We start from the raw sequence: 18,549 nt of genomic DNA on the forward strand, positions 1-18,549 counted from the left end.
GGAATCACACAAATTCCAGCCAGAAATCTTTACTCAGATGAGCACAAAAAATGGATATGGAGGGAATGTGTCAAATGTGCAATTAACATGTCATTTTGGAAAAATGGAGTTTTTTTAAGCTGTATAGCAAGGCTGTTGCATGTCTATTTTTAGGAGACCACAAAGACTTACCTGCAGTCATGTTTCAGGGGGAAGAACAGAGATACACAATTGCACATTATGGGAAGATGCAAACACATCTTTAAATGTTGATTATTAACTTTAAATTGTGCTTTAAAACCAGCTTCTAACATTTTCAATTTATGGGTTTATGTTTATTTGATTTACTTCAACATTCACAGCATCTAAAGCTTTGAAGACATTTTTAAATTATTACCACTATATTAAAGATGTTAGTGTGTTCTTAGTGTAGCTGGACTGTTTTATTTTTGACCTTAAAGAAAAAAAAAATTATTAAATGACCTAGGTACCAGGACAAAAAGCCATACAGAATAAAATGAATTGCTGTTACGTTTTTTAGTTTGATTTCTCAACTGTTGGTTCATATTGACTAGAAAACGCTTCCTTATGTGCAGAAAATGTATTATTTTCCTATAATACTAAGCAGATGAAAATTGAATGTTGCTATCTCTTTTAATCAATAGATAAAAAAATTCTGTTAGCTTGGAAATAGTGGTAGAAATAAAGGTAAACTGAAAGACTGTTTGTCTAAAGTTAGAAAGTATAATGCAGTCTAGGACTCCCATGTTAATATTTTGCTACCAAAAGGTCCATTCTTCCAATTTCTATGAAAAAACAGATTCTCGGTGCAGTGTGACACGGAAGATATTGTTGAAGGAAGAGCAGAGTAGTCATTTTGAGAGTTGGGCCGTACTATGAGCCAGCTACTGGCACTCCTGGCTTTACTCATACAGATTCATGTTGATTTGAAAAATAGATGAATTCAACTTGACTGTGTGATGCAAGTCATCCCCTTTTTAGAAGTTGCATAGTTAAAAGACTTTACAAAGGCCCTACTGTCTTGGTTGCCTTTTAATCAGAGAACTTGCTCTGTTAAACAACAGCGTGTGCAGTGCACTAAGTTCCAAGTTAATTTTTTTTCTTAGTTTAAAAGGCAGTGACTGTTAAGCAATGCTTAAAATTAAAGGTGTGAATGCTTGTCTCGTCTGGACAATGAAATATTTTTCAGCCAATGAATGTCAGCAGTGAATTAGCTTTGCTCTCTCCTTAAACAGGTGAACAATACTGTAGTGGGTTGACCCTGGCCAGATACCAGGTACCCACTAAAGCCACTTGCTCACTCTCCCTCTACAACTGGACGGAGGAGAGAGAGAAAAAAACCAGCTAAGAATTCATGAGTAGAGCTAAGAACTGGGAGAGGTCAGTGACTGATTACCTTCACAGGCAAAACAAGACTCAAAGTGGGGATAATACTTATATTTATTACTAACAGGATAAGAGCCAAAGAGTGAGAAATAAAACAGTCTTACAAACACCTTCCCCCCACCCCTCCTTCCTTCCATGTTCTCCCTCCTCCCCCCCAGCAGTGCAGGGGTACAGAGTATGGGGGTTGCGGTCAGTTGTTGTTTCTGCCACTGCTCAGGGAGAGGAGTCCTCTGCTCCTGTGGGGTTCCTCCCACGGGAGTCAGTCCTTGATGGACATCTCCAACATGAGTCCATCCCTTGGGCAGCAGCTCTTCCCAAACTGCTGTCCCGTGGGTCACTCCTCCATGGGGTGCAGTCCTTCATGAATGAGCTGTACCAACGTGGGTCCCCCACAGGGGCCACAAGTCCTACCTGTTAAAAACCTGCTCCAATGTGGGCTTCCCTCTCCACGGGCCGCAGGTCTCCGGCAGGACCCCGCTCCATCCTGGGCCTCCCACGGGGTCACAGCTTCTTTCATGCATCCACCTGCTCCAGCATGGGCTCCTCCATGGGCTGCAGGTGGGTCCCTGCACTCCAATGGTCCTCCATGGGCTGCAGGGGCACAGCTACTCCACCACGGTCTGCACCACGGGCTGCAGGGGCCACAGCTCTGGCACCTGGAGCACCTTCTGCCCCTCCTTCTGCACTGACCTTGGTGTCTACCTTGTTATTCCCATGTTCTCACTCTGCTCTTCCCTGGCTGGAATCTTCTTCTGCGCAACAATCTTTTGTTGTTAAATATGTTATCACAGAGGTGTTGCTATTACTTCTAATTGGCTTGGCCTTGGCCAGCAGCAGGAAGTCCATCCTGGAACCGGCTGGCATTGGCTCCACGGGACAGGGGAAGCTTCTAGCAGCTTCTAACAGAAGCCACCCCTGTAGCCCCCCTGCTACCAAAACCAGCCACAGAAACCCACTACAAATACGGTCATCTTCTCTGTGTCTTCATCATTTTCCTTTTCCCTTCACCTCTTCTGTAATTGAAACAGTGGATTATGGGAGTTGATTGACAAGTCTGACTAATAGGTCTGAGAATGAGATCATAAATTCTGAGTGCACTTAGAACAGTTTTCTAATCCCTTAACATATGAACCACTTTGCTTAGACAATCTCTAGATATTAGAGTAAGTGTAATTTTATACGACCCACATGTTTTTGCAGGACGTTAGCTAGCAGATTTTTCTTGTATTCAGAGTGACTAAACCATTGCCATAAAAACTTCACACATTTTTTTCTTCTAGGCCAAACCCAGCGAAACATTACAGGTGGTCTTGCAAGGGCATTTACAGTTTTCACTTGTTCCTACATTTGGGAATCTATAGCCAGCTTATCTTGCTGAGAACAGTAACTGTTGTTGAGAACTGTTGAGAAGAGAAAGGATCTGCCTGATAATATCTGCAGCTGGAGAGAGTATTGTTCCTGGAATGGACTGAAACCTTCTGAGATAGCAAGGAGAGTCTTTCTGAGTGCTGCCTTTCCTTTGTAAACTGTTGTGCAATCCACCTTAGCAGGTTTCTTTCTAGAAAGATGCTACAGCAGATAAACTTCCCTTTCTCATCCCTGGCAAGAGGTCCTCCAGCACTCGAATAGCATGAAAAAGCATTAGTCCTGCATGGAGATAAGAGGTTAGACCTAGGGATATCAGATCCCTACATTAATCATATTGTAATAGCCACAAAAGGCTTCTTGGAAAATTCAACTGTGTAGAATATATACTCTGGTATTTGCTAAGTGGTACTGATTTGATAAGGACTCTCAGAGACTGCAGCAGCAGCAACGCAAGGAGAAAAGCAGAGATTCCTTAAGTCAGGATTGCATTTGACCTGAAGGAACCCAGTTTCTGGAGTCTGTGCAACTAAGTCTCTTTGTTATAAATAGGAGTTTGTGCAGAGTGCATAAACCCCTCCCTGTATACTTCCATAGATTGCTTTTTCTTACATAGTACTTGATATTTTGGTGGGTTTTTTTGTAAGAGTGTATTGAGAACAGAATGTGTGGTCAGGATAGATCCCTTCATTTCAAATTCTTTCAGTAGATTGACAATAGCAATTTGATAAACCTCAGAAGAATTTTCCTTCTTGTCAGTAGATTTGGAGTTTGGGTATGAACATTTCTTACTGCTTTCTTCATGCTTCTTATTTCTTAAATTTAGATGTATTTTCCTATTACTGTGTACAGTACTATGTAGAGAACACATTTTTAAGGTAGCAGTATCACATTTCTTTAGAGAAATGAGGTAGGGTATACACATACTAACATTTTTTCAACTAAAGGAAGGAAACATCATAAATGTAGTTCACAAATTCTCAGACAGGTTTGCAGGCCAGCTGAGTCTTGTTGAAGAGCCTTTCCACTTAATTTCAGCTGGTGAGTGGGCCAGGAGAGGTTTCCAATCCTTAAACAAACAATTTCAAGTTACTTTTGGGGGGGGGGAAAAAGCAAGTTGAAAGGAGGTAATTCAACCCTGGTTTGAAATGGAAATCATAGTAACATGTCTGAGAAACCACTTTTTTACCCTCTGTCTTCATCTATGTATTTTAGAGTAAAATTAGACTGGATTAGATTTTGGGCCTCTTGTGTTTCCTTATCCTTAAATTGATTACATTCTAATGACTGAAAAATATAGCAATACTGACAGACTTTCTTTTCAGGGTGAGGTGGATATCAACCAGCTGGTGTAGACAGAGTTATGTATCTCACCAAAACAAAACGTATTTCACAACAGCAGCCTCCAGGCGGCTTTTTTTTGCTACAAACAAGAAAAGCTGGGGCCTCCAGCCACATTATTTTTAGCTGATTATTCTGGATATGAAGGTTTATGCCTCCAGGGCACAAAGCACTGCAGTAAGGAGAAACATGTTTTCAATTGCCTTGACTCCTTTGATATGGACTCTAGTGGGTGATACATTTTCAGCCCTGTTCTGAAGTAGATTTTATGAGTTCATATTGACAGATTTTTCTCACATTACCAGCAGAGCACAAGCAGTGCTCTACACATTCGAATACTCATCAAGTTCAGATTTGCTTCAATGTAAGCATTGAGACTGCCCCTACAACGAGAGTATCTGAGGAAACTACTACACCTATTTATTGAGCAAGGTGCTGAAGGTTGCTCTTTGCCCAAATACAGGAAAGACAGTCTGTCAGTGTTAATACAGCTATCCAGTTACTATAGGCTCAAGAATGTCAGAACTTGAACCAGTGTTCTGGTGTGCTGTCCAAAGGAGTATCCTTCTGTTTTTTCTTTGAATTATCTGAAAGTCCTGGAATGAATGGCTGGGTTGAGTATATTCTTGGCATGTTAATATTTTCTTTGCCTTGGCAATTGATGGAGGCAATTGGAGGAAAAAGCCAAACACTTCTGAGACTGAAGTGTTGAAGCCATTTCTAGAAATTATCAGAAGTTTTTGATCAGGTAGTTGTCTTACTGCTTTGGTACAGCAAAACCTTGATAGAGAATGTATTCAGATAAGATGTTGCTGGAGCCATAGCATCCCACTAAGTTATTTCTCTTTCAGTCATGGTGTCACTTAAGCCGCACTGTGCTGAGGTGGTATTTGGAAATCGTAGCCCATCTTGGTGCCAGTAGGGAGAATTTTGGTTTTATTATGGTATATCGTGGTAGTCACACACGATGTTCATTACACAAGACGGTTTCTATGGTGTGGTCTAGCTGAGAACAAGAATGCAGAAGGGCAGGAAGGGCTAGTATCAATTCCTTTACATTTATACTGAGGTATTTCACACCTCCCCACATCATCTTCCCCACAGTCCATCCCTTTCAGGAAAAAGTTCCAAGGGAATACTCTGAGGGTGGCTTCAGACAATTTCTCTGGGTCTTGCATCTTTTTCTTGTATGAGGGTACAGTTTAGCCCTCATTAAATCTTTAACTGGGATCATGGATTGTGTTTTATAGCCACTAGAAAGATTTAGAGCATGATTGCAGTCACTCTGTCCTTGAGTGATAATTTCTCAGGAGTTCATGACTGGAGAAAGGCAAGCTATGAGCTAAAATCAGATGTACTATAGACTAAATTACTCTTTAAATGGTAAAAAAAACCACTGTTGAGACCACTCTTGAAGTACTATGCCCAGTTGTGGACTCCTAAGTACAAGAGAGGGACATACTGGATATGAAGGGCCTCATGAATCTCATCTCATGAAGGGCCTCAAAGATGAGCAAGGGACTGCAGTATGTCTCCTGTGAGGAAAGGCTGAGAGAGCTGAGACTTAAACCTATGGGAGAGCTCAGGGAAGAATCTCATCAGTGTGGACAAACACCTGAAGGGAAGGTGCAAAGAAGATGGGCCAAGTGCTTTTCAGTGGTGCCCAGTGACAAGACCAGAGGCAATGGGCACAAACTGGAACACAGGAGGTTCCCTCTGAAGGGCAGAAAACACTTTTTTTACTGTGAGTGTGACTGAGCACTGATATACAGGTGCCGGGGGGGGCTATAGAGTCTCCATCCTTGGAGATATTCATCTGGACATGATCCTGGGCATGCAGCTCTAGGTGACCCTGCTTGAGCAGGGAGAATTGGATCGGATGATCTCCATAGGTGCCTTCTAACCTCAACAATTCTGTGATTATGTGAAAGAACAAATAAATAACAATATGCTACCTCGATTTGAAAGCTAGATGATGTGCAGAAGGCAATTGTTTCTGCAACCTAACACCTTTTAAAGAGAGACTGCAATAGGAGTCAGGAAAGGCATTACCCATGGCCTGGTGAATGTAAATAAGGTGACATTAAGAAACTAGTTTTATAGTTTCTTTCATTCTGTCAGGTTGAAAAGAAGTCTGATTTAAATTATTGCATTAGATGACATTGTCGAATGTCTAGTTTTCCCTTGCCCACATCACTCCTTGAACATCATGTAAATTATCTTCAGCCTTTTAAAGGTCAACTATGCCTTTTGTTCATCTCCAAAACATTAACCCATGGGGCTGAAACATACTTATATAGAATTTTATACTCCAGTTTACTCATACAACATTTTGCATTCTGGTTTTAATATAGGCTTTGAGTAATAAATATATAAATAACTAAAAGTAACTAAATGGAAGGCAAATAATTAACTGTATTTCCTGACAGAAATATTTCAATGCCAATTTGATGCCACTATTTTCATGTCAAGAATCAAATCATCTTTTGAGACCAACATTGCTACAATAACACAGTATTTCAGTGTGTAGCACGGGAAAAACTATCAATCTACTCACCTTCAAAAGTTAACTGCTGTTTTGCTTCATAACTACTTTTAGAATTTCCTAATCAATGAGAGGTCTTTCAAGGCTTTGGTCTGTTTTGCTCTTAGGGGGAGCTTTTCTTTTTTTTTTTCCTTTTTTTTCTTTTTTCTTTTTTTTTTCTTATTTGCTGTACATTTTTACTTCACCTTATTACCCCCTGATTCCTTGTATGGACAAGAAAATAGAGTTCTGAAATAGGGATAGTAATATTATAGGTATGACAGAAAATTATTTTAGTCCCTGTTCGTCTGAACATTAGAAACAGAATGATAATCACTTCAAAAACATAAAGCCACGAGGTCATTTCTGTGCTGTCCTTCTAGGTTTGCCTTCAATCTTTCCCATTCCCAGAGATAATTTCTGCTGTTCTGATGCCTCTGACTAGTACTTCCAGTGCCAGAAACGTAGTGTTGAGCATAGAAAAGTCGCATATGGGTCAGAAATGAGACTGTTGATATGAATGGGGATTTACTGTGACAGCCTGAGGTTTTCACCTCTTTTCCAAAGAAAATAATTGTTTTGTTCTAGTTTTGCAGTCTCCATTTTGTCACAGTAGTAGCCCTCTGCATTCATAGCACTTATATGTAAAGCTGGGAGGAAAGGGCAGGCTTGGAACTTCAACCTTTTGATTAGAGATTTAAGCCCCATGAAAATGTCAGCCAACAGCAGCTGTTTGAAAATGAAGGGGACAGAAACAAATTTGTTTGGGGTGTGAGTATGAGGAGAAACAAGTGCATATTCATTGGTCCCTTCTGCTTCATTTTGTCAACTGGCAGTTTTCTCTGAGACCCTTTTAGGTCAATCCTTTAGGACACATCTAATCTCCCAGCTTCAGATCCTGACTACTCATATATCGAATGTCTGTGCCACTTTATCAGCCTTACAGCTACTGTAGTACAAAGGAGCCTTGAGAAAGGGCTAACACAAATGGCTATTTAATTTCCTGTGAGCTTAATAGTACCTAACATTTTTTCTCTGGCTTGGAAAATACATCAGTAGAGTTTTGCTAGAGCTTTGGTGGTTTTGGTTTGTATTTTGAAACAACTCTTGATGAAATTAAAATGTAATTAATGATACAATGGATATTGATTTCACAGAGAATCAGAGTTTTTCTATCTGTAATTAAAGTGAGACTGTGGAAATAAGAAAAAGCTAAGTCCTTTCTTAATAGGAGGCTTTTATGGAGGATCAGAAAACACACGTTGTTGCATTTGAAAAAGCCTTTATCTTAACTCCTCTGTAACTTCTGAGTAGAGGATTGGTTCATCGTGTGTACTAACTTTGAATACTGTATGAAAATTGTTCACTGAGTTTCTGATACAAATTACTGTTTCTAATTTGGGTTGTATAATTGTATTTAACTTTTACATATTTTTATACATTTACATAGCAAAGGGTTTATAGAAGAACCTAGTTGCAGACTTTTTCAGATCTTTTTGTGGCTGTTATTTTTATGTGCTTTGCTATGCCAGAAGTGTGATGTGGTTTTGTACGTGAGGGTTATCAAAGAAGGTCGATATTTGTTGTGAGACAGATATACATCTGCAAAGGGTTTTGTATAGTAAGCCCTAGTTGTTTTGCAATAAAGTTTAACCATCATGTTATCATTTTGTCTAAAATAAATATCTGTGTTTTTCCTGTGAATCTGGGATATAAACACTAAGAAATGTCTTTTACGGTCTTGTGTTGGTTTGGTTTTTTCTTGTTTGCTTCTTTCTTTCTTTTGTTTGTTTGTTTGTTTTTAAATTTGGGGGAGGGAAAAAAATTGAAAATAATTGTTATTTGTTGTGACTTATGAAAATCATTTATGACTCCTTGAACTGTAGAAGAATAATATACTATCCATTAAACATACCCAAAATTTGGAACATCGATGTAATGCTGAACGTTTTAAAATCTTTTAAAACAACTTTTTAGCCAGTGGTATTAAACTATCAAAAATGGACAACCAAAGTAGGTTTAAAAAATTAAAAAGCTCTCTGTTCTTCCAAATTCTTCCATTTCTGAAATAGGCCCTTCTAATTTTATTTCATTATCTGCCTTCTGTATGAGACCAGAAGCACAAATGTCAAAATCATTTAAGATAAGCCTTTCTTGTAGTATTTCTAGGTTTTAGAAAAGAGAAAAGCATTGGCAGTCTTGCTAGGAAGACTATGCTTTTAAGGTTAATTGGCCAGATTTTCAGAATCAGGAGTCACAGTTCTCTTTTCTGTTTAGTTTGACATCTGTGTGTCTCTGTCACCTTCAGTAGAATTATTTCTTGGCTTATATAGGCTAGAGTTAATCCAACCTGATGAAATAAGGCGTTTTAGTGCCTAACTGTGGAGTACATATTTGCCGAGTCTTTTTAAATTTTGTTTATCATTACTTATCCAATATGAGAGTATTCATATATTTCATCATATCTTTCTTAACCTCATGTTTTGTTTTCTTTGCCTTTAGGGTGAACCTGGTTTGCCTGGCATAGCAGGAGAGAAGGGAGCAGCGGGGCTTAAGGTCAGTACTGAAAATGAATTAAAAACAGAAACACAGTATGTGAGTGCATATATAGATGACAGTCGTGCTTTCCAACTTGGGTTTATATTCTGACTGGCTTTTAATGATCTGCTCCTTCCAGTGATCAGTGCTGTAAGAGGCTTTGCACATTTCCCCATAAGGGAGCATATTATAATCCCAGTCAGCAGCACTGATGCATATACATCCACTGCCAAGTGAATGCAATATGCCTGCAAGTGTTTGGGAATTTGGGGACCTTTTCAGAAAGGCTTTGTTTATGCCCCTTACAATGTGTTTCAGGCTTCTTTTCAAGAACTGCTGTGGTCAACTCTTTGACGAATGTCAGGGTTAAGTCTCAAGGGCTGATCCTGCTATTATGGAAGTTAGCAACAAGCCTCATTGGGAACATGTCTCAGCCTGTATTTGTTACATCAGTATGACTCTTTGCACTTATGTTCTGCTGTTTTAATATTGAACAAGTGAAATAGAATGTAAAGCTTACGATAACTTCATTGAAAAGAAAGCTCAACATGTCCAAGATGGTGGGATCTGTGGGCTTCTGTGTGCTAAATTCTTATCCCATCAGCTGCGAGCGTGTGTCTTTGGTGCACATGTGCTCCTCAGCTGATTCTGTGCATCATGCTGCTACTGACAGACATGCAAGGCAGCCTGTTTACATTTACTGACTCTCTGCTTGTCCGTCAGGAATGAAAACAAACCATTTGGGAGCATGACCTTTTCTTACTTTCTAACAGAAGCCAAATTATGGCAGTTGATGCTTAATTCGTAGTCACAGCTGTAGTCTCTGAGTTGCCTAGCGACCACCAGCCTTCAGAAGGGGCAAATATGAACCAGAGTGCAGCTCTGAGCCAGAAATGCAGAGATGAGTTGTCAGGGTCAGGCTGGTGTGCAAAAGTGCATTTGCAGTTTCTGAAGCACATTTTAATTTTGAAAAAAATAGTGGCTATAAGCCATCTTTTTGTTACAGAGATTGTTACAGAGAATGTAAGGAGCACTGAAGCCTCTTTACTCTGAAACAAAATAAAGAATTAGTTTAAAACGGTTAAGGACTTTTCTCTCTCTTGAGGAACCTTCTGAGCCATTAACAGAATCATAAGACTTTCCCTTCACATTCAGACTTCGGGGGTTTCCTTTGTTCATTCCAAACGTAAGGAAAGCCAAATGTAGGAGTTACCTACATTCTCACAGTCAGTCTCTGGAAGACATACACCTGTTTGTCAGTGTTTAATCTGGGACAAAAGAGGAGGGAGGGAAGTTTTTACATGCAAATCATTAAGCTTTTAAAATTACATTGAAGTTGTATTGTCCATTGAGGTCTATTACATTTACGTATTCTATTGTTTATTGGAGATTTTTCTGTTGGATTTTATCATCTGAGGCATTGTCATCAGTAGTGACATAATGGCTAGTAATCGACATACTAATGGTAGTAATACTAACACTTTAATTTTTCTTTGAGTTAGTAACTTATGACTTCTTTGCTCCAATTGTTTTCATCAGGGTGACCCTGGAGAAAGAGGAGAAAAGGTGAGACATGTTCCACTTCCTTTGTGGTGGTTCTGTTTTGCATAACTGCTTAGAGAATTGCCAGTGCACTGACTCCCAAGTTTTAAAAGAAAAAAACACAGCTAGTACCTAGAACTTGAGAGTCATTGAGCAACCTTTAGAAGTGTCAGACAGTACCTACTAATGGAAGTTATTAATCTGTGATTACTGCAGTGGGATTAATCACAGAGAGCAGTGCGTTAAAAGCTCATGTGTTAAAGGCTGCAGAGCTGAGCAACCATGCAACTAATCCTCACTATGGTTAGTCTCAGAAAAGGATGAGCCTGTCTGAATAGAGATCCACACATTTCTCGTAACTTGGTTTTAGTGCTCTGACATCTGTGTGGAATGAAATGATTAGGTAACAAGAGTGATAGCTACATAGACTCTAAATGATATCTGGGTAACCGGTTCTCCACGCACTGAAAGTACGATTCTCCCTTCGTATTTGAATCAATTTAAGGAAGAGCAAGGGAATCTGCCCCCATGATCTTAGGCTGTAGACTGTCTGAAGAGGTACCAGCAGCACAAATGTTACAGTGATTATGCTCTGACTTGCAGTGAGTTAGTGAGGAATTACTTCTCTGATGTCCACAGTCACGCCAAGACAAGACAAGGGGCTGGAACAAGCTCCATGCTGCAAACACGGAGTATAATTCTGCTCTTTCGGGGAGGAGCACCCAAGTACACACTGAGTTAGAGTGAGCTTCTGCATCTATAGACAGGGGCAGATTGAGAATAAGGCATAATCCTTATTCTGAGTAGGAATCTGTAAATGGCCTCATTTTCTTAAGTACGCGGAGCCATGTTTTTAAAAAATAAGTTGCTTGTATTGAGGTGCAATTTGCTCTTGAGAAATGTTTACTGATGTCTTTGCAGCTACAATTGAATTTCACTTCTATATGTCTGTAAATCCAATTCATTTCACATTTTGAAAAGCATATAATAAAATAATCCAGGGAAGTCTTGAAAGTCTGTACCCCACATATAGAAGTATGTAACTGGGAATCTTTTTTCATGAAATAATTTCTTCTGTTATAATTATATTTGTTGAAGTACTTCACTAATCCTGTGTTTGTTTTCAGACACAAAAGGAATAACAATGAATTTTAACATACACTGAATTTCTGTTACTTAAAATCATTGTATTTTTCCATAATTACCTTTTGTCTTTTCCTAAAAGTGTAATTACAAATGCCCTCAATGTGCTTTATCATGTCAAATGAACTTGGGATGACATTCCTAAGAGTTGCTGTTCTATGTTTCATCAAGCCCTTAATTAAAGTGCTGCTAGATTGTTACCTAGTTCCCATTATGTCAGTGACTGTGATATACAAATTGCTTTCTGTAATAAGTCCTTCTGAATGAAATTTCACATTAAGGTTTTTGGAACAATATGACAGATGCTAAATAAATACTGCTATTTGAATACCACTACTGGTTATCTGACCAAGAATAGGAATGTTTTTTTAGCCTACTTAGACTCAGTATTTATCAATATTTTTGGCATTTTGAATATTTCTTGCACTTCACATGAACTTCAAGTCCCACAGGAGTTCTTGGCCTATAGTTTAACACACAACGTCGACTGTTTGGTGTAGTCTGGACTTCTTATATGGCTATATGACTGTAAGTGGAAATTAGGTCTTTTTCTAGATAAATCTTTTGAAATTTTTCTTTAAAAGGTTGGGGTTTTTTAAAAGTAGAAAATGTATACTCAGCCATAAAAAGTGTTATCTGAACATCACTTTTTTAACAAAAAGCAATGCATGGAATTTATATGGAGATAACAGTCATTTTAATAGCTCCTTGGAGGAGTGACATTCAGTGCATTTTTATAGTTGGTGAATCATTTCAGAAGGACTTCAAACTCAGAGAGTATATACCATAAATTACTTGAGAATCCTGATAAAAAGTATTGGAATTGGGTGACTGTTGTCTGAATTTTATTAGATGCATTTAGGTGAATGTCTCTGTGTTGGAAAAAAAAAAAGGATTGGCAGTTTAAAATGCTGAATCATCATGAAATCATTAAATCATTCCTTCATCGCTAAACTGCAGTGAGCTTAGAAAATTGGTAGATTATACTGACAGGTTGTTATTTGATAGTTTGATCGTGAACGAGATCATGGTTGTAGTGAGGTCTGTATAAGACATAGACACTTCCTGACAATGTCACAGAGAGGCTGACTGCCTGGTTAACAAAATCAACTTGCTAATCATGTTGGAATGCTGGCTCTTCTCTGCATGTTATCTGCTTACATAAAATCATTAAAATATAATATGTATTTTGATTATAGGGGGACGCTGGAGAAAATGGTCTGAAGGGTGACACGGGAGAAAAGGTACACTGCTTATTAGCAGAGAAGAAAATCTGTGCTTTAGGCATGCTAACAGTATAATGAACTAATGAAAATAATAATTTGATCAAAAGAAAAATGCATTTTAAGCTGACGGGTTTTTTAAAAGATGAATGATTCGACTGAGTTCATTTTTATAAACAGCCGAAAAATTGTCACTATTCCCACTAAGCATAAGATTTCTGACTTTAAGCAGCAATAGTTTAGTACAGAATACATCAGCATGTTTCTAACTATTTGCTGAAATTTGCATCATACAGAAGCTTTGGTCACAGCCTGTCAGTTGGAATTAGGTCTGTTGAGTTGTAGCCATTTCTGATAATACCCTTTAATTTTTCCCCTTCTGTACTTCCCTCAAAAAGAAGGGACCAAATGAATAAGTACAAAAATTATGGTATTGTGATTGATAATGTCCCTCCAAAATTGACTGCTGGACAATCAGGAGTTGAAGATAAAAACACACTTTAAATCTGTATTCCAAGTGACAGCAATAATAACCTCACTTGATACCCTGCTGGTTCATTATTGCAAAGTACCAAGATGTTGTAGAAATCACTAAAGAATAGACTTTATCAAAATTTTTATTTTCCTTAGTTTCATTTTATGTGAGACTTGTGCTGAATCACTGAAAAAAAAAAACCAAACATGGGTTTTCAATGTGGTTTACTTAAACAAGTCATAGTCTTTAGCAGTCAGGGTAAAGCATTTGTTGCACAGGAGAAAGGGTCAGACATATGGATCTATTCTGGCCATCACTTTTGAATTCATATGCTTCTAAAAATTTACTTTAGTGACTGCACTTCGGCAGAAACATAAAAATTTTTCCTTGTACCCTCACATATGTAATGCTTAACCACCTCACATCAGTTCAGTGCAAGGAGAAATTTATGATGGATTTATCAAGCTGGTAAGGAATGCGTGCAAATCCCTCAGGACCTTTGGATACAGTAAAACTACACTTTGAAGAGCACAAGAATTTTTTGGGGTATATTCTAAAGTCAGCAATTAAAAACAGACATCAGATTTAAGAATAACCAAGTTATTTGATTCTCGAACTTCATTTAAATAATACTTTGTCTGTAGTCATGTTTATTAACCCAGATGAAAGTCTTAAGAACCTTAGTTAGTTATACAGTGTATGCCAGTAACATAATCTTGATCCACTTTTATGTGGTTTAAGAATATAATCTGTTAGAAGTACGAGATTGTTGTTCAGGTAGATAGTTCTGCAGCAAGTAAATGGGAAGTTAATAATCTCTCTGGGAAGCCTAGTGCTGCTTCACTTGTTGATTTTCTACTTTATCAACTCTGAGAATGAACTTGCATCCACTAGAATGCCCATACTGCACTGTGATTAGCAGTGTGCCCGTCTCCCTGTTTCTGCCCAAGTATAAAGTTTTAAATATTTCTGTGTGAGCTTTCAGCAGTTTGGCAGTCTAAGTGGGACCAACTTGTGGAAAATATAGGTCATCATGAGACTTCTGATATTGCCGTATCTGAAGAAATTTCAGTAAACCTGTTGAACTTCATAATGCAGAAGTCTCCCATCTCTTCTGTGTTTCATATGAGTTTCAGAGGTGGGGTGGTGACATGGAAATACATTCTGTTTGTTTGGAGTGCATTGCTTTAACTATAACAGATTAGAATCCTCTGCATTAATTTTTGCAGGACTTAACAGAATTGTGACTTTGTTGATTTTCATTATTTTTCCTCCATTTTCCCTGCCTACAAGACAGTCTGCCACCCAGAAAAAAAAAACAAAAACAAAAACAAAACAGTTCTTATAGGAGAGCTGCAGCTTAAAGTTCCCAATAGACAACTCTGCAAACAGCACTTTCTAGAGAGCTTAGGAGGTGGGCTTTGACAGATAATTTAGGAGTAAGTATTAAATTTGGTGTCATTACAGTACACTTCAGCTACTTAACAGGGTTTGTATTCTTTCCTGTTCTTCAGCATAGGAGAAGGTTTTTGCTCTATGATCATTATGTGTAATTCAGCATGAGTTTGCCCAGAAATTGCTAATCATTTAAGTGGCAGAGGAAATCAGAATGACTATTTCAGACACATTTAATAAATATGCTCAAGAAGTAGACTTGATTTTTTTCCTATATTTCTTTTTTATTTGTATTTTTGTCTGTATTATAAGACTTAATAAGGCTCTTTTTAAAGTGCGTTTGTAAGAGAGCTGCTGGATGTATTCAGAGATGAGATAAGTCTGGTATCACTCAGTTCTCAGGTGTTCAGCCACATACATGTACCGACCCTTCCTGCTCAGTAAACAGCATTAATTTTACATAAATAAATGCAGAGAACATTGCAGTAGATCATGATGCAACACATATGCTTAAGAGATTTAATCCATAGTTCATAAAAATTAAAAGTATTTCTTTAAAGGCTTAAATAATGTTTCTGTGAGATAAATGCTAAATTTTATTTATATGGTGAGAGAGAGAGATACCAGGTGACAACAGTTTCAGACTTGCTTTATGAGCAGGTTCCTGTTTGTGCAATTAATGTAGTTTTGTTTTCTCAACCACTGTACCTAGTGACTCTCAGAAATGTGGACTTGGGTGCTTTATTCTTGACCTGAGACTTTAGAATTAAAGTGTGTTTGTTGAATTGTTCTACTTTGAAGACAGTCTTAATGCCAAACTTGATTTCTGTATTCTTCCACTGTAGCCTTGGTCCCTAGAAACTACCAAATATATTCCTTCTTTTCACATGTTCACCTGCTAAATTTTCTTCATTCGTGGACTGTTTGACTTATCAGTGAATTGAGAACATGCTGTACTGTAATTTTTTCTTTAATCTGATACTAATTTTTATTCTTGCATGAAGATGGCTTGTAACTGTTTTGTGTCTTATCTTCTCCGTATCCATCATTACCCTTTAAAATGTTTAACTGGCTAATGTGTCTTACCAGTTGCTTTGCCACTTCATAACTATAAAAAGTCCTTGAGGCTTCCAGTTGTACATGCTTGTAAGGGATATTAGCAGTATCACTCATGCGTGTCTATCAAAATGAGGCAGCTCAGGTTTCCATGCATGTATCAGCCCTTCATAATACTGATTTTTGTGTTTTCTTCACACAAGAGCAAGCTGCAGTAGCTGTGTACTCCTGTTCTTTAAAGGACAATGAGCATGTAAACTGGTACCATTTAATTTTGTAAGGTAATACCAAAGAGACTCCACACCCAAACCAACTTGAAAGCAACGGCATTTACAGAATGCTTCCTGCAGCTTCACTGAAACATCAGGAATGGGTATCCCTATTTGTATTTTAGCACAAAGAATATTAAGCATTTATATTTTGCTTATGCATCTTCAAAGTACATTACAGTACTGGCTTCTGTTCTACCTATGTAAATCACTAGCAGGCTGTGGGGGAGCTTGATGTTTCTGCTATGTAGCAACTTGTTACTTCCAGCAAATGATGTACATTTATTTTGAATAATGAAACAATTTTTCAAATATATTTTCAAATATATAGTACTCTAGCCATCTTCAATAGTATATAGTTTGACTAGAAAACCTTTCAGTATTTTTTTTCTTTTTTTCTTCAGCGTGTTGTTTAAGGAAAAGAAAACAACTAATTGAGTGTACAAGAATTTCAAGGATCCTGTGACAATTGTAGAAAACTGGAAGCTAAAAGCTTCCTTGGCCCGGTCACTCACTGATCCTCTGTCCTTGTACTTATCACTGCCTATCAAATCCAGTCAACTCAGTGAAACACAGGCAAATCTTTTTGAATTCTAAATGCCTCCTCAGAACAGAGACCTTTCTTGAATATGTAAATTACCATAGCTAGCTCATCCTGTAAGGTATAACACATCACTGCATTGATCTATCAGTTTAAATATGCTGAAGTGCTGAGGAAATAGAGCTATGACCAGCCCTGATGGAGATAAACTCATAAGTCACTGGGGCTTTTTTTGAAGTTGAGTCTTCATTAGCACAAAAAATTTTGTCAGTTGAGACCTGATACTTGCCATCTGTAGAATTAGGTCAAAATCATTGCTCATATTCTTTGCAAATAACAGTAAATTATTTTTAATGTAGATCAGCAATTTAGAGATGTCAAAGTATGTCCCTTCTCCTGGCTTTGTGAAGTACATTTATACAAAATCTGCAATTACTATGTCTACATTATTAGTTGTAAAATTTGAGGTTAACTGTTACACTGTTTGGGTGAGTGAAATTAAATCTCTCTGTATGGTCTTGACAGCAATACTGTTCCTTTTCTGAGTCACACTGATTGAATTCATTAGTTAAATTCCTGTGTAGCCGCACAAAGAACAGGCAATCTTGCTGTATAGTTATTTTGCCATATAATGTTGCCGTAGTCTTACATGATTTGTTATAAGTGTTTCCTGGAAAACTGTATATGTAATAAGTGTGATTATTTCTTGTGGATTTTGTATCAGGGTGACCCTGGTTCTTCTGCTGCAGGAATCAAGGTAATGTGTTTTTAAAGCAGTTGTGAAGGTAGAAGAGGGGTGGTTGGTCCATGTTACTTTGCAGTGTCACAGACATTGTGGATATCGTTAATGTTATGGTTTTCTACATCTTTATCTTTAATTCATTTATTCAGATCTCATCTTTCATCTGTTTTCTTTTAGGGTGAACCTGGTGAATCCGGACGGCCTGGGCAAAAGGTATTACTTGGAATTGTTCAGTTTTCCTTTTCTGTTGGATTTGTGATAAACAATGTTACATCAATGTTACCCCTGGCCCCTGTACTCGGATCAGCCCAAGGCTGTACAGTTTAGCTGGCCAAGGCCTGTACATATTTGGTGTATGTTCATTTTGTATTTTAAAAAAGCACAGGAATGATGATACTAATTAACATGAAAAGTGATATTAGACTAACCCACCTTCCCTTCTAGCCACAGCACACTTCTTGCATTGAAAGCCTACGCAGTTGCAGCTGGTGAGACTAACAAAGAATGGCTCTGTTCCTTCAGTGATCACAAGCTAACCCTGCATGTTTGACTGACTATTAACCTTCAGACTATGGTACATTATTACATCTCATTAGGAAGAAAATAAGTATTGACTAGAATCTTTTTTCACATGTACCTGTTAGGAAACAAAATAAGGATTGACTAGAATCCCTTTCATATGTTCCTGTAAGGGGAATCAAACTGTCAGAGGCATGTGGTATGTTTGGAAGGACATAGACCAGGTAATGCTGCTCTGTTCTTCCTTCCAGGGGAAGAAATGCCCCTGGGTGCTGTGTGACTGAGGCTGCTTCTGCAAGTAAAGGTTCTGCAGGAGTTATAATGACTCTGTGCTGCATGAGGCCATCTGAAGCTGGGGAATTTGCTCTTTGAATCCATAGTACATCAAAGAGTGAATGCTGTGCATTCAGCTCCCTTTCATGAGAGTAGGAAGCAGGTCCTGCAGGGAGAGCAAAGAGACAATGAGAGAACCAGATTTTTTGAATTGCAA

At 38.1% G+C, this 18,549-nt stretch overlaps 1 protein-coding gene across 4 annotated transcripts in view; it reads left to right on the plus strand.

Annotated features, from left to right (window-relative positions):
• Nucleotides 1–18,549, plus strand: part of COL25A1 (collagen type XXV alpha 1 chain) — a 310,589-nt gene that overhangs the window by 237,652 nt on the left and 54,388 nt on the right. For all 4 annotated transcript variants that reach the window (XM_032686841.1, XM_032686843.1, XM_032686842.1 and 1 more), the window contains 5 exons: nucleotides 9,119–9,172; nucleotides 10,694–10,720; nucleotides 13,039–13,083; nucleotides 17,523–17,555; nucleotides 17,718–17,753. In XM_032686841.1, the coding sequence (XP_032542732.1) occupies nucleotides 9,119–9,172; nucleotides 10,694–10,720; nucleotides 13,039–13,083; nucleotides 17,523–17,555; nucleotides 17,718–17,753 (195 nt within the window). The remainder of the gene's footprint in view (nucleotides 1–9,118; nucleotides 9,173–10,693; nucleotides 10,721–13,038; nucleotides 13,084–17,522; nucleotides 17,556–17,717; nucleotides 17,754–18,549) is intronic.

Source organism: Chiroxiphia lanceolata, chromosome 4 (assembly GCF_009829145.1).
Source record: "Chiroxiphia lanceolata isolate bChiLan1 chromosome 4, bChiLan1.pri, whole genome shotgun sequence".
Lineage (NCBI taxonomy): Eukaryota > Metazoa > Chordata > Aves > Passeriformes > Pipridae > Chiroxiphia > Chiroxiphia lanceolata.